The sequence below is a fragment of the Diabrotica virgifera genome, chromosome 9 (assembly GCF_917563875.1).
Source record: "Diabrotica virgifera virgifera chromosome 9, PGI_DIABVI_V3a".
Classification (NCBI taxonomy): Eukaryota; Metazoa; Arthropoda; class Insecta; order Coleoptera; family Chrysomelidae; genus Diabrotica; species Diabrotica virgifera.
The window spans coordinates 29178537-29201106 of NC_065451.1; the positions used below are offsets into that span (position 1 = coordinate 29178537).

The window sequence follows — 22570 nt, forward strand, 5'->3', positions numbered from 1 at the left end:
ATTTTTATTTTTAAATTACGACTTTTTGGCGTATATATCATACTAGTGGCATCACCCATCTGGGCGTGATGACGTCATCGATTATTTTTTAAATGAGAATAGGGGTCTTCTGATAGCTCATTTAAAAGGTAATTTAATTCTCTATTTAGTAATATAAACATTACCATAATTATTTATACAGAGCGTCCAAAAAAATTTTTTTGAATTAAATTTATTGACATAAAAAGAAGAATGTATGTTATTTATTTAATTCAAAATACATTTTACTGCTCTCAGAAAACAGAACAAAATGTCTATTTGAAAAATAATCATCGCTTTTCGCTTAAATTAAATTTCAAACTGTCAAGAGGCAAGTGGATGGTTGCTTTAATGTTGAATTTAAGCAAAAAACAATATTTATTTATCAAATAAACATTTTTTTTGTTTTCTAATAGCAGTAAAATGTATTTTGAATTACAAAAAAAACACACATTCTTCTTTTTAGGTCAATAAATTTATTTCAAAAAAATTTTTTTTGGACACCCTGTATAAATAATTATGTTAATGTTTATATTATTGAATAGAAAATTGAATTACAAATGAGCTATCACTCGACCCTTATTCTCATTTAAAAAATCATCGATGACGTCATCACGCCCAGACGGGTGACGTCACTAATATGACATATATGCCAAAAAGTCGTAATTTAAAAATAAAAATTGACCTGTTTGGGGATTTTTCTAGAGTCGTCCATTCTCGAGAAAATTAATTTATTCCAACCTTTACGTGCTCACTGTATAAATAACACTATAATAAAAAGTATTGCAGAAGGAAAACGATTTATTTAAATTCTGATGTATGAGGGGTTAAATATACTTCTCATTTGTTCTTTTCATTACTCATAAACTTTTTTGCAGAATATTTCGCTTAGTTTGAATGTAATCGACATTTAGTATTGCTCATTTTAAAGGTCTTTTCAAGCACTACAAAAGTTATTAGTATTATTATACACCTAAAATTGACAGTTTCTATGTTATTTTAAGTTGAATACACCGATTTGAGCATGCAGCAAAAAACAAACTCTTTTTACCTACCATATCCCTTTTTGTATTTTAACTAGAAGATTGATGAACGAACCAATCTCTTTGTTTTTTTTATAACCTACAGAAATATTTTATATAGTTTTTTGTTAGATGCATGGTTTTTAAGGTATTCGCAAAAATCCGTCCGAAAAAATGTCATTTTTCAATTAAAATGGCCAATTTTCAACCACGAATAACTCAAAAAGTATTGAGTTTTCAAAAAATAATTGTAGAACAGTTTTTGCTTAAAATTAGGTTCTCTAGCCTCTTCCGTGGCTATTTTAACCAAAACATTTTTCACCCCCCGAGAAGGGGTGGGAACCACCCCTAAGATAAAAGCGCACAACGGCATAGGGTAGACTTTGTTTCTTGAGGTATTTCCTACTTACTGTAAAAATCTCAAGTAAATCGATGTAACAGGATGGAATTCGGAGCCAAATACCCTCATTGTCTGCCCTAATAGCAAATTTTTCATATTATGAATTAAAATACGTAAAGTTTTCGTTATGATAATGCTCGCATTTTTAGCTTGTTTATATTAATTTTCAACATCTTATAAATTAAAACTGGCGAATTTCCTGTGACTGTCCCAAAATTGTAGTGTAGTTGTTGTACTATAGTACTACTATTATAGCATAATATAGTAATAGTATCTACTATAGTATGAACTAAAAAAAGTTCCGAGATTATGAACTAAAAAAAGTACAAAGAAATTACTGAATGGCAACAGTTCATAGACAAAATTTTCGATTTTTGTTTGCGAATTTTGGCAGTTTGACAAACGAAAACGTTAGAAAAAAAATTTTAGTGTTATTTTAGTTCACGCGATACTTATGTCTCTGATATTGGGTAAAATTCCAGAAAGCACCTCGGATGGTATAATTATAAACGGGCACTGTATCAATAACCTGCGCTACGCTGATGATACGGTCATTTTGGCAGATAATGCTGAAGCACTGCAACTCCTAATGGACTGAGTAACGACAGCCTGTAGAAAATCTGGAATGAAATTGAATACAAAGAAGACAAAAATTATGGTCATCAGCAAGCACCAAAACAGAAGGTTAAGGTCAATGCCGACAGAATAGGTCTGGAAAGAGTAATAAGAATAACGTGCCTTAGAAATAACCTTGGTGAAAGTTGGGATCACTTACTAGAGATAAGAACACGTCTGGAAAAGGCATGTAGTGTTTTACAAAATGCAAAAAGTTCTATGCAACCGCCAGCTGGAAATCTACCTTGCTCCATGGTGTTAAGCCTGGACAATGACAGAGGCAACTCAAAAGAGAATCCAAGCATTCCAACTCTGGTGCTACCGTAAAATGATCAGAATATCCTATATGAGCCATAACAGCCCAGTAAATGAACGGGAAATTCGGCGATACCGTGTAATTTTCAGGGTCAACTCCGAATTGCATAAAAATTTGGATTTAGGTTCTACTTACTCTCCACTTTAAAGTTGAAATTGTGCCGTTGGTTGCTTTTACTTGGGGGGTGACAGTCACCCCTTCTCAGGGGTGAAAAAACATATGTTCAAGATAAGACCGGAAATATATAAATTGACTGGTTTTAAGCAACTTTTGTTCTATAGAGTCAATACTTTTCGAGTTATTTGCCATTGAAAATGTTGATTTTTCGACAAAAAAACTACGTTTTCAGACGGTTTTTCGCAAATAACTCAAAAAGTAAATATTTTATCGAAAAAAATATTCTTAGCAAAAGTGTAGCTTAAAAAAAACCCAAAAAAAATGGTGTATAAGTGAAGCCTATCAATCAAATAAAAACAAAGTTGTAGCTCATGAAAAATACGTTCTTATTCGTCTAATTCAAAATCGAATATTTCAAGGTGAAATTATTGAAAAATTAAGCACTTTTCGGGAAAAACTCATTTAAACTTTTTTAAAGTGTTTAAGTAGGCCCTCTTTTTTTTTGTAAAAAATCATGAAAATCTCGCCGTGTTTAGCTCCCCAAATGAAATTAATCGCTACCGCTTTACAAACAATTTACTTACTATTTGTTATATGATCTGTCAGTATCACCGGTTTAAAGTGTTTATTTTTGAAAGGGTTATAATTGAGAAAGCTTGAATGGGTCACTAATCACGAGTGTATGCAAATTTTGAACAGCCATATCTTAACCAATTTTTGTCTTACGGAGAAACAAAATGAAATTAGCATATTTATAATAAATAGCAAAGCCTACATTTTTTTACTCTTTAAGATTTTTCTTATCACTAATACTTTTTAAGTTAATAAATCTAAAAAATCCTTACACGAAAAGGATAATCAGATTTGTGATCTAAGGAAGACTATTGATGAACTGAAATGCAACTCCAATGCGCCAGGTTTGCCATTTGAGGAAATGTTCATAGAAATAAATGATAGAATTGTAAAATCTAACAATATTATGTTATTCAATGTTCCCGAATTGAATTCTGAAAATATTGAAGATAGGATAAAACAAGACAAAGCCAAAGTCGAGGAAATTATGAAACAAATGGGAAAAGATGAAGCGTTGGAGGATTTAGTGAAGGTTGTTCGAGTAGGAAAGAACACGGGTAGTAAGTCTCGTCCACTTAGAGCTATTTTTTCCAATAATTGTGTTGTTGAGGACATTTTAAGGAATAAGAAAAGACTACAGAACTCAACAATCAAAATAAATAGTGATCAAACAAATATGCAAAGGGATATGTTCAGTAAAGCTTGGAAAGAATTAAAAGACAGACAAAATAAAGGCGAAAAAGACATTGCCATAAAATACAGAAATGGTGTACCAAAAATTGAATCATTCAAGAAAGAAGGGAAAAACTAATCTCATCCCCATTACAAGTTTATTGTCAGAACGTCGGAGGACTTCGTACAAAAATTCAAGATCTGATTAGTTCTATTTTATGTTCTGATTATGACATTTTTATATTTGTTGAAAGTTGGTTACACGAGGATATTTTAGATAGTGAAATTAAAATACCTTCATATAGAACCTTTAGATGTAATCGTGATAATAGTTATAAGTCAAGAGGAGGAGGTATTTTGATTGTTGTTAAAGACTACATTAAGGTAGTGCTGAAACCCTTGTACAAATCTATTGAACAACTTTTTCTTTTATGCTCATTTGGTAAAGAAAATTTTATAATTGGAGGGGTATATATTCCACCAAAATCCGTAGAACAAATATATGAACAACACTGTTTATCAGTCGAAGATATATCCCAAATGTATAATCATCATAAGACATATATATTCGGAGACTTCAACCTTCCGGAAGCTTCATGGGATAACAATGAATCAGGTGTCTTGGTGAATTGTCCTCAAGGTTCACATGCATTGTACTCAGCTGAGTTTTATGGGTACTTGAATTTTTTCCAGATGATTAATATTCCAAATGAAAGAAATGTGTTTTTAGACTTAATATTTACAAATGTTTGTGATTTACAAGTAGCAAAAGCTTTAGATCCGATTTTTAAAAATAGTTATCATCACATAAGTTACACTTACCTTACAATATTAGTTTGTGTGAACGTCGAGGTAAGTCATTAGAATATACTGAATTTTATCATGATTTTGTAAACGCAGACTATGAAGGTCTCAATAACTATCTTTCAATGATACCTTGGGAAGACCATTTGAATTTGTCAAATGTTGATGATGCTTTAACAGAATTTTACAACATACTTAATATGTCACTATCATTGTTTGTACCGGTGAAAAGATTTAGAACTTCTAGTTATCCAAAATGGTTTGATGCCAACTTGCGTTATTTAGTTGTACAGAAAAAATTTCTCATAAAAATTATTTAGCTTCCTGTAATCAAGAGGATTATGTGATTTTTTCAGAACTTAGGAGATTGTGTAAGGATCTATCAAATCAATGTTATAACACTTATCTGAATCAAGTAAATCATAATTTATGCAGTAATCCTAAGTACTTTTGGCAGTTTGTAAACAGTAAGAGAGCATCAAATGATTTACCAAACAGTATGTACTATGGTAATGCTATAGCAACAAACGGACAACAGACTGCAAACTGTTTCCGTCAATTTTTTTCAACAGTTTATTCGCCACAATCAAATATTAATAACTTGGAAGTAAAGGGAAACAACAATCAAAAATGAATAACCATTTTCAATTTCCAATTTCAATGAATAACCAGATTTCATTCTGGTGGGATATGTTGTATGCCATTAGAGTGAAAACTTAGTCTTCCGGAAACAACAATCTTTTTATACCTAATTTTTCAATACCAGTGAAAGATATTTTCAACAACATTTTATCCCTACCCAATAAGTTAAGCAGTGGTCCAAATGGTATTCCCGATTACTTTCTAAAGAACTGTATATATTCACTAACTAATTCTTTATATCTTCTTTTTGAGTCATCATTAAAGACATCAGTTTTCCCAACTTTATGGAAGCACTCTTATATCTGCCCAATTTTTAAATCAGGTAATAAACAAGACATAACAAATTATCGAAGCGTTTGTAAACAATCCTCTATACCAAAACTTTTTGATATACTATTGCACGATCAATTAAAATTTTATTGTAAAGAGCGTCTGATACACAATCAACATGGATTTTCTCAGAATAAATCAACGGTAACAAATTTAGTACTCTTTGAACAAAAAATATTAAACGCGTTGGAGAATAAAAATCAGATGGATACTATTTATACTGACTTCTCCAAGGCATTTGACAGAGTAGATCATAACATCTTATTGGGAAAATTAAATGCTTTTGGCTTCAGTCATCAATCCTTACAATGGTTCAATAGCTTTTTAAGAGATCGCACACAGCAGGTGAGAGTAGGTTGTTTTAATTCAAATATAATTCATGTGACATCAGGAGTACCCCAAGGAGCTCACTGTTCACCTTTGTTATTTAATATATTTGTGAATGATATATCAGAATGTTTTAGAAATTGCGATTTCCTGATGTTTGCAGATGATTTGAAATTATTTAAATCCGTAGATTCAAATGTTGATGTAACATTAATTCAAGAAGATTTAGACCGGTTGAGTATTTGGTGTGAGAATATTTTGCATTTAAATGTTGCTAAATGCTGTTATATAAGCTTTTTTAGAGGTAATAAAAAATATGATACTTCTTACACAATTAATGAAAATGAATTGTCTTATGTTAAAACAATAAAAGACTTGAGGAGTCACATTTGATGAGCAGTTGCGTTTTGTGCAACATATAAATAGTGTAACAGTAAATGCATCAAAATCTTTGGGCTTTATCATTCGCAACTGTCTGAGACTATCTGCAGGGGCTTTAAGAACGGTATATTATGCTTTGGTTGTATCTAAAGTGGAATATGCATCTATTGTATGGTCTCCACAATACCAAGCTCATTCTACTACGTTGGAGAGATTGCAGAATAAATTTTTGAGATATTGTGCATACAAATTAAACATACGCATTACTAATCATGATTATACCTATATTTTAAAAACACTCAACATGAATTTATTAAAAACTCGATGAGATAACTCTGATTTGGTATTTGTGTTTAAATTAATAAATGGTTAAATTTGTTGTTCTGAACTTCTCCAATCTATTAATTTATATGTTCCCTCCAGAAGTCTCAGACATGTTGATTTGTTTTATATACCTTTTCATCGAACAAACTATGGTATGCATTCGCCCATTGAGCGAACACTAAAAATTATAAACGAGAATAACTTGCAAATGTTTGGTGTCTCCTTGGCTGCTTTTAAGAATCGGATTAAAAGAGCTTGACAGGTCAAAAAATTTTTTTTGCGACAATTTGTACATTCATTTTGGAGAGTTTCTTGTAACATTTTAATTTTAATTTATATTTAACATTTTTAACGCCCCCTTGTATACAATTTTATTAAAAATACCTTTTAAATATATCATTAATTTTATCTGAATCTCCCTTTATAAGTACAAATAAATTTCACACTATCAGAATGTATTATAAAACCCTTATCCCTAATAATAGAAAATAAATTTTCCATGCACTCTTGGGTTAGCTTTCTTGAAACAAAAAATTGCAGCTAAACACCCTCTGTTCAGGGTGAATGGGGGCAAAGGAATACACTTTTTAGTTAATTTTGTTGCCATCCTAGGCATTTGCTGAGAATCCACTTTACCGAACCCATTTTATAAGACATTTTGTATAAAAATACAAACACATTTACCAAGATTAGCTAGTTATCAAAAAATGAACAAAATTAAATTTGTATGTCAACGTTGAAAACATGTAGTTATCAACTCCAGCCGGCAGAGGCGCTGGCAGCAACGTGCTGCCAGTTTTCTGCGGAGTTGGATGTATTATAGTCTATAGTATATAGTATTTGCTACCACTACGCAGTCATTTTTCCCGATTCGTAATAAAGTCTACGTTTTAAAAGGTGTACCAAAGCAACATTGAATACATTCATGTGTGTGTTTTCATATGATTATTTAAATTAGAACTGTGTGAAAACTGTTTGTTGCATATTCGGCATGTGAAAGGTTTTTCACCAGTATGCATTCTCATATGTGTATTTAAAATTTGTTTCGTTGAAAACTGTTTGCTGCAAATTTCACATTCAAACGGTTTTTCACCAGTATGCACTTTCATATGATATTCTAAACCAGATCTTTGCGAAAACTGTTTGTTGCATATTTGGCATGTGAAAGGTTTTTCACCAGTATGCACTCTCATATGTGATTGTAAAGTAGAACTTTGTGAATACTTTTTAGCACAAATTTCACAGGAAAAAGCTTTTTCACCGCTGTGTACTACCATATGTGATTTTAAATTCCAACTTCCTGAAAACTGTTTGTTACATACTTCACATGCGAATGGTTTTTTACCGGTATGCACTCGCATATGTCTAGTTAAATTTGTGTTTGTTGAAAACTTTTTGGTACAAATTTCACATTTAAACGGGTTTTCACCAGTATGCACTATCATGTCTAGTTAAATGTGTGTTTCTTGAAAACTGTTTGGTGCATATTTTACATGTGAAAGGTTTTTCACCAGTATGCACTCTCATATGTTCAGTTAAATGTGCGTTTCTTGCAAACTGTTTGGTACAAATTTCACATTCAAATGGTTTTTCACCAGTATGCACTCTTCTATGCCTAGTTACATATTTCTTGGATGAAAACTGTTTGGTGCAAATTTCACATGTAAAGGGTTTTTCCCCAGTGTGTATTCTCATGTGTACTTTTAAAGAAAAATTTGTTGCTATTTGTTTGTAGCATATTTCACATTCAAAATGTTTTTCTGCGATGTCCACATCCGTAGTAGCAGTTAAATTTTGGTTCGAATTATTTCCAGTATATTTTAGCAGGTCACATGCATCATTATGAATGCCTTCGCAAGGGACACCTAAAATAATAACTATCTGTAAAACCAGTATAATGTAGCGAAAAGAAAATAAATAAAGTATAAAACGGTGCCAAAGGCACGACATTCAACCTCATCAAGAAACCAGTAATTTTTATTTTCGTGTAAAACACTGTCATCCGGGTATGCATAAACGGGTCGTAAATACAGGGTGTATGCTTAAGTCGATCGCTTCCAATATTAAATGAATGTTAAAAGCATGAAAACCGTTTCATTATTGTTTATTCTGGCGAATGTTGGTTTGATAAATGGCTTCGTGATAAAAATTATATGCTGCTTGCATTCAAATGAGAGTTTGAGTATTAGTTGAGTGGTAATCTCTGAAATGTTTATCTTAAAGCTAAAATTGTTTAGATTACTGTAAAGAGGCCGAAATCATTAGACCGAAAGCAGTAGACCGAAAAGCACTTTACCGAAACCTCATTAGACCGAACAGTAGGAGACCGAAAAGCATTAGGTACATAATACAGGGTGCTCAAACAGGATTGTAATCTGAGCAAGGGTAAACATCAACCTCCCTTCACCCTTTATCCAGGCTTAATACTGGCAGCACAAAGTACTGTGTGTATTTATTGTGATAATATAATGGTTGTTGTCATAGTCATTAAATTCAAATTAGAAGCAAATAAAATTTACTCTTAATTTCTTTTTACTTATCGTAGTAAACGAGATAAGACAAATGTAATTACAACTCAATGTTATTTGGATGGTTATTAGAAACATTAAAATGTAGAGAAATGTATTAGAAACGTTAAAATTATTTCATATCAGACTGTACAGAGTAACAATTTACACAGTCTACATATAAAATAATACAAAAAAATACAGTAAACAAAAAGATAGATAATATACAAAATCTTAGCATAATTTAATACAATCTCTTTTAATTTATGTACCATTTCGGTCTAGTGAGGTCTCCGTAAAGTGCTTTTCGGTCTACTGATTTCGGTCTAATAGGGAACTTGCACTAAAAAATTTTTTTGCATAAAATTGTTAATTTATGTTTTAAAATGTTATATTCAAAATATTACGTCTTAACAATGGATAGTGTACGTACAACATCTGATCAAAGTTCCGCGCCTAGAATTTCCGTTTCAAACAACTTCAAAAACGCGAGCTTGGGTCTGACGTCATAGACCACTCGTTTCGTTTGCCCGTTCGGTGGGCTATTGCATTTAATGCAGTTTGCCCATAGATAAATAATATAGTTAAAATATCTTGTTTTACTCTGTGGCAAAAATGATTTTTTCTGTGACAGGCAAAATATTAACATTTTATCTCTGTTGACATGTATCAAAAAGTTATTTTTTATGAAATTACTTTTGTCGTTTCTTGTGTTGAAGAACAAAGAAGAAACAAGTAACTTAAAAATAAACAAAACTTTTAGTAATAAAAGTAAGAGTAATTGGTGCTACCATAGTATGCGGTCTACAGTCGGGTTTCTACTATAGCTTGCGGTCTACCGAGGGATGCGGTGTAAGTATAAGCTGAGATGATAAAGATATTAACTTGTAAAATTACAATAATGATTCTTCTTATTTATGCGTATTATTAACTTTGTAAAGAAGGATTTTGTTGGCTATATACACGTTCTATCGGTACGTCTGCTAATCACCATAATCTTTTCTCAGAAGGCTTTAAACAATAATGAAAGGCTCCAGTATGTACTAATAAACATTACAATAAAATATAATTTTTATTATAATGCAAATCACACCACAATCTTTTCCAGGATATACGAAATCCTTCGATTAGAGGTAGGTAGAACCCACGGGGTAAACCGTATACTATAATAAAATGGTACCAAACTATTGTTATAAACGGTTTAAACATGCTTATTAATAACTCTTACTTATTTGCCTTGACACCTCGTATTTCTCCAATAGAATAGCTTTCACTACTTTTTATAAAAGTTGCCACCATGAAGACATCAACGGTAGGTAAGTTGTCAGACTTACCCTTGTCCGTCATATTATGCGTTTTAAACTCTTTACAAAGTAGTACTCAACTTTATCAATTTCAGTTTAAAACTAAGCTGATTGGGGAACTACTTATTACAATATATGAGATGAACATAAATAATACCTAGGAATTTTCCATTAAAGACGATTAAAATGTAATATACTCGTGATACCTACCCTAATCGCGTTGTTTCCGACTGCTTAGCCCGGTTGACCGTGGCCCGTGACGTCGGACCAATAGAAGGACGTTCAAGAGCCTCCTAAGATATTTGAATTTTGTAGCATTTTCAAAGCGTCGTAATTAGCGTGCGGGTTAAAAATATTTCTTTTTTTCGCATGCAAGCGTTTTAAGATCATGTTACCTTATGTTTTTTAATATCATTTTAATATTTAAAAATTTATGCAAGTTCTCTATTGTCGTGTACCAAATTGTTTATGTTATACTCAGAACTGCTTTGAGTTCACAGTTAACAACTGCACGTGCAATATAATAAAGTCCGCAGTTTCGTGTGAAAGTTTGCATGGAGTTAGGAAATCAAACGAAATTTTGTTTATTCTTTTTTTCATTTGTCAAATATTAGCATGGCTACCTTCAGGAGGCGTGAAAAAAAGATCCATTTTATTTCTTTATTGGTTATTGGTAAAGATATTTTTGATTACAACTATTGGTCGTCAAAGGATTATGCTATGGGACATTGTGGTAGGGTGCAATAGAGTAGAGTGTCCAAGTTTTAAGATTGAAGTCAGTCAAGTTTTAATCTTAGCTTAGTCTTGGTTAGAGTTCAAGTTCCTGGTGGAGCCTCGAAGGGCCTCTTAGGAGCTACCGGGGGAGTTGATTCTAAGTAGAGATTCAAGCAGCTGTAGTGTTGGAAGTTTGTTCCTCTTCGTGGCTTTCTAGCCAAGTGCCGCTGGTGTAGTCAAGACCACGGCGCCGTTTGCCGCTTTCAGGCAAAACGCCGATTCATATTGGTGTATAAATCACACTATCAACGTTTGTCCTATGAGCAGTTATGAATTAAGTGTTGATAGTGATACTAAAAACTTCAAGAAGTTAATTAGAAGTTTTTCAAGTAATTGAAAGTTAACAGTCAATATCAGCAGTATCATTTTGAAGTTTGTGAAAAGTCCAACATATTAAGGTCGATTGTATTGTTTGTGGTTTTTGTTGGAAATTTTTATGAAGATAATCAAAGTTGTACTATCAATATGTTTTTGTTAAACTAGAAGTTGAGTGATTAGTGAAGTGAGTTGGACATCTTCAAAGAATCAAGGACAGGACGATGCCTGAACCAATAAAGGTATTTGAAATGTAAACCTTTTTTTATACAATAATAATTGGACACACCGTTATAATTGTAAAACCAGAAATTGGTCCATATTATTTTCCTTTTTTATTTTTTCAATAAATTTGATTCATTTGTAATAATGTTTGATTATCTATTAATTATCTAACTACCTTCCATTGATCAACAATTAGGTAAGTAAGAATCAAACTAAGTAAGAATCAACGAAGTAAGAACGAATTAAGGTACATAGGTTATATTTATTTTTATGTAAATTTATATGTATTTTGCGATAATAATTTGTCTTTTATTAATTTTTTACATGAGTCATTTTTCTAAATTTTTTCTGTTTTGTCTTCCATTTTCTTAGTAAGACGATGGCGCCCAATATTTTATTCAGTATTTCTATTGTCATTTCGATATCATCTACTCTTAATCTAATAAGAAAATGTAAAGAACTTTCTCATAAAGAACCACCCCCGCATCTCCATCGATGCTGAGCAACGGATCCTTTGTTTATTTCATTGTAGCCCAAAGATTCATCTCTTTCTGACCTATTTACATCTTCTGTCAATTCTGTTTTCGTTCTCCAACTGGATGAAATTTGACGTGTTACAAGTATGATAGGAAAAGTCAAATTTAAGATACCATTACCATGTACTAATTCTATGATTCTAAATTTTTTGTCTTATGAACTCTTAAAATACGCAAAAACCTTTTTTATATCAATTTTTAACATCTTGTAAATTCAAACCGGCGCATTTGCTGTGACTGTTCCAAAATTGTAGTATGGTAACCAACTAATCGAAATTCCTAGAAACAAGTCAAAGAATAAAAATGCCTGATGAGTTATGTGGCGATGAAAATTTGAAAAGTTGAGAATGTACACAAAGTAGTCATGTTCAAACTATTAAGGAATTCAGGGACATATTTAAGACTAAGAACAGCAAGTTTGGATGAATGTCAAAAAAACGTCAAAAGTGAAAACCAATATTTTAAATTTCTCCGAAGAAAATATTAGTTTTTAGCGTTTTTTTTTCATTAAAGTTCTACTGTAGTTCACCTACGATTCAGACGTGTTTATCGGCAAGAGTAAAACCAAATTAAACAATATCCGAAAAAAATTGTGTCTTAAAATAGTTGTTCAAAGGTGGTATATAAGGAAGTTTGGATAGAGTGTTCAAAACCAATTAAATGGACCTGCAAGTCGGGGGGAAACCCCTGACCCTGTACCCCCAGATATACCTCAAAAAAAGATAAGTTTAATTAAAGATGTAAGTATGGATATTTATCCAGTCGGACAGGTGACAACCTTTAATAAAAATAACATTTGCAATGAAAATAATCCGGTAAGTACTGATAATAATTTATTAATTAATCAAAATTCGTCAACAAATGATAAAATCGACAATATTATGTCAAAAGAAAGAGAGGAATTTGTGTATGTAAGTACTGATTTAGGGCCATACCATATTTATGTTGAAAATAATACAGCTGAATTCAAAGGCAAATTAAATGCTCTCAAAATTGGAGATATAATTCTCTCTAACTTCCCGCAAATAGATAACAAAATTATTAGTATTGATTCTATAGGTCGGAATAGGATTAGAATCAATTTTAAATCAGCGAATTTTCTAATAACTCATAAAAACGATAACATTTTTGTTAAAAATAACTTTGTATTGTACATTCCAAAATTTATTCTTCATAGACAGGGCGTCATTAGAGATATTGAACAAGACTTTTCGGATGAGTATATAAAAGGTAAAATAAAACCATTTGATCAACATTGCAATTTTGAAGTTTCTAACGTCAAAAGAATAAACCGTAAAGTAGAAAAAATTACAGATGAAGGTAAGTCAATAGAATATGTAGCTACTAAGTCTTGCATTGTTACTTTTAAATCCCAAATTTTGCCAAAATATATTTCTATTAATAAGGTTATTAAGGAAGTAGAACCCTACAAACAAAAGGTACTATTATGTTATAACTGCCTCCGTTTCGGCCACCTAGGTAGTCAGTGTAGAAGTAGACCGAGATGTAGTAAATGTCAGGAATCCCACACTGCAAAAGATTGTACTAGTACTGACTACCTACCACGTTGCTTTAGCTGTCAAGGAAATCACCTTACAACTAATTTATCTTCTTGTCCAGAATTTAAAAGGCAAAAAATTGTGAAGGAAACCATGAGCTCTTCCAATGTTAATTTCTTTGATGCAAATAAACAGGTCCCAAAAAATACATACGCCAACATAGTCGCTCTTAATACCTCTGCCATGGAAAATAGTGTAATTTCCTCGACAAATTATCCCCAACGGATTCAATCTGGACTTACCCCATCTAGCATAATACAGTCTCATTCTTCTCAACCCCAATTCTCGCAGACCCAGAATTTACAACCCAAATCGTATAAAAATAATTTTACTAATTACATGTTTTCTTCTCCTACATCTTCAAGCCCAAACAAAAGGCACAGGCCAATTAGCCCTAATCCCATTGAAATTTCAAGACAAGAAATTCTTTCTCAACCAAACTCATCTTTTGTCTCGGGAGGAATTTTTAATAGTCAACATTATTTAAAAAACTCAGTTGGAGTAAAATCACAATCAGAGGAATTAAATTCAACAATAAGTTTAGTTTTAGAAGTAGTTCTCAATATTATAAATAATATAAAACAAACAAACAATTTTAATGTATCAGAGTCAGAAATAGTTCAATTAATTAGTAATCATGTAAACCAACCCTTGTCTTCAAATTCGCAGACATCACAAATATGAATATGCTGCAATGGAATTGTCGTTCAGCAGTAGCTAATAAAGTAAATTTAGAATATCTGCTATATCAAAATCAAATTTCCATAGCATTACTCTCAGAAACCTGGTTTAAATCAAAATACTATTATAATTTTAAAGGTTATAATTGCTTTAGATCAGATCGTGCAGACGGGTATGGTGGAACTGCCATTTTATTAAAACCAAACATAAGATGTGAAGAAATAAATCTTAAAAATAGACACCCTTTCACTCATAAATGTATTTCAGTTCAAATTTTTCGAAACAAAAATCCTATTACTATTGTCTCAGTATTAGGTCTGGATCCCGCGTATGAAAAAAAAGTTGATTAATAGCAAGCTGAAAATTTGTTAATATCTTAAGGGTGTCTAGTCGGACAAACTTTGATATATGGGAACACTGGAACAGGGGCAGTTATCATTGTGGAACAGGTTAAAAATTTGGAACGGTCACACCACGAAAACGGCACATTTATTTTGTCCGACAGAACAGACTTAAACTCTTCGAACAGAGATTAAACTCTCATGCAAAAATCAGACTGCTATTTATCACCAAATGGGCGTTTTAATGAGTGGAACTTGTAGAATATGTCAAATGACAGGAATTATGACAGGTGATAAATAGCAGTCTGATTTTTGCATGAGAGTTTAATCTCTGTTCGGAGAGTTTAAGTCTGTTCTGTCGGACAAAATAAATGTGCCGTTTTCGTGGTGTGACCGTTCCAAATTTTTAACCTGTTCCACAATTAAAACTGCCCCTGTTCCAGTGTTCCCATATATCAAAGTTTATCCGACTAGACACCCTTAAGCTATTAACAAATTTTCAGCTTGCTATTAATCAACTTTTTTTTCATACGCGGGATCCAGACCTATATACATTGAACCAAAAACCCAGATATCTGAAAGACAATGGTTGGAATTCTTTACAGATATTCCTAAGCCTTTTATTATTGGTGGCGATTTTAATGCCCACAGTATCGCATGGGGCTGTGAAATTGAAGACAATTATGGTAAAAAACTTTTAGAAAGTATTGATCATTGTAATTTGATATGTCTGAATGATGGGTCGCCCACATTAGCAACTAGTAACAGTCCATCTGCTATTGACTTAACATTTTGTACTCAAGATCTTTCAAATTTTTTAACGTGGAGTGTCTTACAAGATCCTCATGGATCCAATCATCTTCCGATTATCATAAACATGGAAACAGATAATACAACTTCATCTCCAACTGAAAACTTTCATAAGATCTGGAATCTTAACAAGGCCGATTGGGACTTATACACCTCTGTACTAGAAGCTGAAAATTCTCCCGGTAATTATCAACAGTTAATAGCAAACATCAATAAAGCAGCCAATTTAGCAATACCGAAGTTTTCATCTAACGTCATACATAAGAGACAAATTTCAAACCAATGGTGGTGCGAAAGTTGTAAAACTGCTGCTGATAACCGTAAAATTGCATACGGAAAATATAAACAAAATCCTACAAGGAATAATTTATTTGAATTTAAGAGACTTGATGCTGTCGCAAAAAAACTCTTCAAGCAAAAGAAAAAACAGAATTGGATAGAGTACTGCGAAAGCCTTAACTCCAAAACAAAAATCAGTGAAGTATGGAAGAAAGTAAACGCCTTTAAAAACCGCAAACAGTCCAACAAGTTTCCAATAAATCCAAATTCAAGCTGGCTAGATGAATTTCATAATAAAATATCTCCTCAGTGGGTACCTTCCCAATATTTTCCAGAATACAGCGAAACAGTTTCAAGGGATAAGTTTGGCTTAGAACAACCATTTAAATTGTGGGAGTTAGATCGAGTACTTAGTCAACAAAATAGCAGTGTTCCAGGTAAAGACAATATTTCATATTCCATGATATACCATATAACACTTCAATATAAAATATCATTATTACATATTTTTAATGAAATTTGGAATGACACGTCACAAATTCCAGAGAGTTGGAAGGAATATATTCTAATACCTATTAAAAAACCTGGAAAACCAGAAAATTCTTATAGTTCATATAGACCAATATCCCTAGCCTCTTGCTTCCTAAAGACGTTAGAAAGATTAATAAAAAATATAATTGAACACTGGTTAGAGCAAGAAGATATTTTCCCAAAATCTCAATATGGATTTCGAAAATCAAAATCAACTCAAGATGCGATAACTTCCTTAGTCTCATCTATACTAATAAACTTTACTGATAATGCGTATACTATGGCTGCTTTTCTAGATGTCTCTTCTGCATTCGATACCGTTAATTTGGACATTATGTATAAAAAACTAGTAGACATTGGTTTTCCCATCAACTTAGCTAGATTTCTGAGGACACTGTACACTAATAGATGGACGGTTTTAAAAATCAACAATTCCATCTCCACTCCACGTCTTACAAATATAGGACTACCACAGGGTAGCATATTAAGTCCAATGTTATATATTTTATATAATATTGATTTAGAAAATTGTATTAATAGCACAACAAAGATTATTCAATATGCTGATGATGTAGTAGTTTACACATCCCACAAATCATTGGATATATGTAAAAATAATTTTAATGTCTCAATTAAGGCTGTTCTTAATCACTATCAAAATATTGGTTTAGCAATATCAGAATCTAAAACAGAAATTTGCATTTTCTCCAGAAATCGTCAAATTCCACAAGGTCATTTGGCAGTAGGTCAAATTCAATATCCTATTAAAAATTGTATAAAATATCTCGGTACTTATTTGGATAGAAAACTTCTATGGAAGGATCACATGCATCATATCATAAAAAAGTCTGAAAATGCAATGAATATTCTACGAGCCTTTTGTAGAACTAATTGGGGTGCCGATCCAAATATAGCACTTTTATTTTACCGTACTATGATTCGTCCTATTTTCGATTACAGTTGTCATCTGTATGGAACTGCTGCAAACACACATTTGAATAAATTAGAAATACAAAAAAATAAATGTCTTCGACTTTGTCTTGGATATTTGAAGTCTACACCCGTTAATATAATGGAAGTTGAGGCGATAGAACCACCCCTGGAATTTCGACGACAGTTTTTAAGTGATAAATTTATTACTAGAACTATAGGAAAAAATACAAACTATCTGCAGGATATACATAAGTTATCAATTTTAGATCTAACTCATAAATATTGGACAAAGAAAAAATGTCCCCTTCTTGTAGATAGTTACTTGAAAATATCTCAATACCGAAGTACTTTCTATACTTATGAAAATCAAGTTTCACCTATGTATTCCCATATATTAGAAGAAATTTTCTCAAAACAAATTAATACTTTTTTTATGGATATTAATTTAAATCCAGCCGTTTTTCAATCATTTATACTTCATAAATGGCCACATTATCAGTTTTACTATACAGATGGATCCAAAGTACAAAACAAAGTAGGATGTGCAATAATCAATATTCAAAGTGGATTTAAAAAATTATTCAAATTGCCTTGTGAATCATCGATATACACCGCTGAAATGATAGCGATACTTTTTGCTTTAAGACACATATTTAGTAACGAACCCTATAGCTGCATAATATTTACAGACAGTAAGAGTGTCGTTGATAGACTAACTAACGTACATAAGTACCAACAACTCAATCATATAGAACTGGAAATTATGACTCTTTATAATAAAATTGCAAATTTAGGAAAAAACATCATTATATCATGGATAAAGGGACACGCAGGCATTAGGGGTAACGAAATAGTAGACAGGCTAGCCAAATCCGCCCTAGAAATAGGTGAAGAACTTCCCATGAACTTACTACCCATTTCGGATATTGATATTATTAGTAGACGACACCAAAAAGAAAATTGGCAAAGGTATTATCGAAACACGAGAACTGGTAGTAATTACAAACAAATGCGACCTGAAATTCCCATTAAAAGATGGTTTCATTCTGTATCAAATCGCCATTTCATAAGAGTTATAAATAGATTGAGATGTAATCATGCTCTTACCCCCCTTCATATGTACAGTCTGGGTCTCACAGAGTCACCTAACTGTGAGTGTGGAAAAGAAGGTAATCTACTACATATTCTCCTCGAATGTTCACATCAATCAGTAAATATAAACAAATTTTATGATAATCTTAATATATTAAAAATTCCACTTCCCGTCTACCTGAACAATTTGATTTTTTCTGAAGAGATTAATATATTAAAAACAATTTACGAACATATCAAAAATTGTAAATATAGATTGTAGCAATAAAATTTACCCTGTATTTAAAAAATTTTGTTAAAACAAAGCAGGCATGTTTGTTAAAACAAAACAAACATGTTTGTTTTGTTGTTATTTTGTTTTAAATCCTGTAGATTTAAGTAATTATTGTATATTATAATTGAAAAAAGAAAAGAACAAAAAAAAAGAGAAAAAGAAAAAAAAAAAACAAAAAAAAAACAAAAAAAAACAAAAAAAAAAATAAATAAATAAAAAATGCAAAAAAAACAAAAAAATAAAAAATGCAAAAAAAAAACTAAGAAGATGTAAACCTCCGCGAGGATGAATCGGGTTTACGTGTTAGCGTAGTAAAAAAAAACAATTTATAAAAAATAACAATAAAAAAATTAATAAAAAAAAACAAATTAACAATATAAAAAAAATGCAAAAAAAATACAAAAAAAAATACAAAAAAAAAATAAAAATTTACAAAAAAAATGAACAACCAAAACAGAGTATTATTTAGATAATAATTGTAGATAATAATGTTAGTTTGTTATGTATTTAGAGTTAGAAATACAGAAAAAATTCCTCTGATTGAAAAATCAAATTTGTTTGTTTTTAAAATAACAAAATGTCTGGCTAATTGGCTCGGCCAAGGCCATCAAATTCACTCAAAAAAAAAAAAAAGCAAGTTTGGATTTTTGAATGGAGAATGGTTGGGAGAGGGGTGAACCGGAAATGGAGCGAGTGAGCGACTAACTGGTCTAGTTTTAGGTCAATAAATCAAGAACAAACTTTCAATAAGTAAATTCTACTAAAAAAATTATCAATAATTTCTTTATTGTTCAGTATATTAACAGTCTAAACAATGTAATTACTCGAAGACACTGTGTTTTCAAATGATTATTTAAATTAGAACTTTGTGAAATCTGTTTGTTGCATATTCGGCATGTGAATGGTTTTTCACCAGTATGCGCTCTCATATGTGTATTTAAAATTTGTTTCGTTGAAAACTGTTTGGTGCAAATTTCACATTCAAATGGTTTTTCACCAGTATGCACTTTCATATGATATTCTAACCCAGATCTTTGTGGAAACCGTTTGGAGCATATTTGGCATGTGAAAGGTTTTTCACCAGTATGCACTCCCATATGTGATTGTAAAATAGAACTTTGTGAATAGTGTTTGTTGCATATTTTGCATGTGAAAGGTTTTTCACCAGTATGCACTCTCATATGATATTTTAAACTAGAATTTTGTGAATAGTGTTTGTTGCATATTTGGCATGTGAAAGGTTTTTCACCAGTATGCACTCTCATGTGTGATTGTAAAGTAATACATTGTGAATACTGTTTGGCGCAAATTTCACAGGAAAAAACTTTTTCACCGCTGTGTATTACCATATGTGATTTTAAATTGCAACTTTCTGAAAATTGTTGTTTACATATTTCACATGCAAAACGTTTTTCACCAGTATGGTCTATGTCTAGTTAAATGTGGGTTTGTTGAAAACTGTTCGGTGCATATTTGACATGTGAAAGGTTTTTCACCAGTATGCACTATCATGTGTACAGTTAAATGTGTGTTTGTTGAAAACTGGTGCAAATTTCACATATAAAGGGTTTTTTCCCAATGTGTATTCTTAAAGAACCCTTTGTTGTTAATTGTTTGGAGCATATTTCACATTCAAATTGATTTTCTGCGATGTTCACATACGTGGTGGCAGTGAAATTTTGGTTCAAAGTATTTCCAGTATATTTTGATAGGTTGCAATCATCATTTTGGATGTCATCGCAAGAGACACCTAAAATAATAAATACCTGTCAAACCAGTATAATGTAGCGAAAAGAGAATAAATAAAGTATGTTTTAGAAAAAGTCAAATTTAATAGACCTTTATCATGTATCAATTTCGAAACAAAACTATTTTGGAATTTATTGTGTGACTTTTATGCTATACATATAAGATTCTAGATTTTATGTCCTATTAAATGAACTTTTGCAATATGCAAAAACTTTTTTTTATCAATTTCCAAGATCTTATAAACTCTGGTAGATTTCATGTGACTGTTCCAAAATTGTAGTATAGTAACTAACTAATCTAAGTTCCTAGAAACAAGTCAAAGAAAAAATGCCTGATGAGATATGCGACGATGAAGATTTGAAAAGCTAAGAATGTGCACAAAGTAGTCGTGTCCAGACTAATAAGGAAGTCAGGGACGTATTTAAGGCTAAGAACAACATAAATAGCAAGTTTAAACTTTTGAAGGGAGAATGGTGGGGGAGAGGTGGCGAATCGGAAATGGAGCGACTAACTGGTCTTTGCTCCCCTGAACTAGTTTTGGCTCAATAAATCAAGAACAAACTATCAATAAGTAAATTCTACTAAAAAAGTTAACAAATAATTTCTTTATTATTCAGTATATTAACAGTCTAAAGAATGTAATTACTGGGAGACAGTTACAATTGTATTTAACCTAAACTAGCACTACACAGTCATTTTTCCCGATTCGTAATATAAGTCTACGTTTTAAAAGGTGTGTCAAAACGGCATTGAATACATTTATGTGTGTGTTTTCATATGATTATTTAAATTTGAACTGTGTGAAAACTGTTTGTTGCATATTCGGCATGTGAAAGGTTTTTCACCAGTATGCACTCTCATGTGTGTATTTAAATGTTGTTTCTTTAAAAAATTTTTGGTGCAAATTTCACATTCAAATGGTTTTTCACCAGTATGCACTCTCATATGATATTTTAAACTAGAACTCTGTGAAAACTGTTTGTGGCATATTTGGCATATGAAAGGTTTTTCACCAGTATGCACACTCATATGTGATTGTAAAGAAGAACTTTGTGAATACTGTTTAGCGCAAATGTCACAGGAAAAGGCTTTTTCACCGCTGTGTACTACCATATGTGATTTTAAATTGCAACTTTCTGAAAACTGTTTGTTACATATTTCACATGCAAAAGGTTTTTCACCAGTATGCACTCTCATATGTCTAGTTAAATGTGTGTTTGTTGAAAACTGTTTGGTGCATATTTGACATGTGAAACGTTTTTCGCCAGTATGCACTATCATGTGTACAGTCAAATTTGTGTTTGATGAAAACTGTTTGGAGCAAACTTGGCATATAAAGGGTTTTTCACCAGTATGCACTCTCCTATGCCCAGTTAAATATTTCTTTGATGAAAATTGTTTGGTACAAATTTCACATGTAAAGGGTTTTTCCCCAGTGTGTATTCTCATGTGTACTTTTAAAGAAGAGCTCGTTGTTAATTGTTTAGAGCATATTTCACATTCAAAATGTTTTTCTGCGATGTCCACATCCGTAGTAGCAGTTAAATTTTGGTTCGAATTATTTCCAGTATATTTTAACAGGTCACATGCATCATTTTGGATGTCTTCGCAAGAGACACCTAAAAAATAAATACTTGTCAAATCAGTTTAATGTAATATAAAGGATTTTGTTACTGTAATGCAAATTGTAAGTGTTCATAAACGAAAAGAAATGTTTGACTATGTAATGTATTTATGAATGATTAACATTAAATTGTTATAATTTAAATATTTTTGGCATATAATAAAGGTAAATAATCCATGGTTTAGTAATTTCGTATAAAACATTTGTTTGACAAAATATTTTTTTGTTTAATAGATTGATTATTTAATTTGATTTCACTTTTAAATAAATAATTAAACAACCTAGTTTCTTTTCTTTATTTGTTTGAAAGGATGTTTTGGGAAAGATTTTAACAACGAAAAGTTTCAGATAAAGGAGAGCTTTGTCTTGTCGAAGAAGTCCTTATAGATTCGATTTACTGATAGAGTGAATCCAAGAAGCAGAAGTCTTTTCTAAACGGCGTTTATTCGAAATAGATTAGAAATCGTTCTTTCTGTTTTTCAATAGACATCGGCA

General features: G+C 31.5%; 2 protein-coding genes across 2 annotated transcripts in view; both read right to left on the minus strand.

The window, feature by feature from the left end:
* The window catches only part of LOC126892616 (gastrula zinc finger protein XlCGF8.2DB-like), a 379454-nt gene that overhangs the window by 114211 nt on the left and 242673 nt on the right, over positions 1 to 22570 (minus strand). The gene's annotated exons all lie outside the window — the stretch shown is intronic.
* On the minus strand, positions 6116 to 8243 carry LOC126892635 (zinc finger protein 235-like). Its single transcript, XM_050662271.1, has one exon. The coding sequence runs from the start codon at positions 7984 to 7986 to the stop codon at positions 7465 to 7467; it is 522 nt and encodes a 173-aa protein (XP_050518228.1). The 5' UTR covers positions 7987 to 8243; the 3' UTR covers positions 6116 to 7464.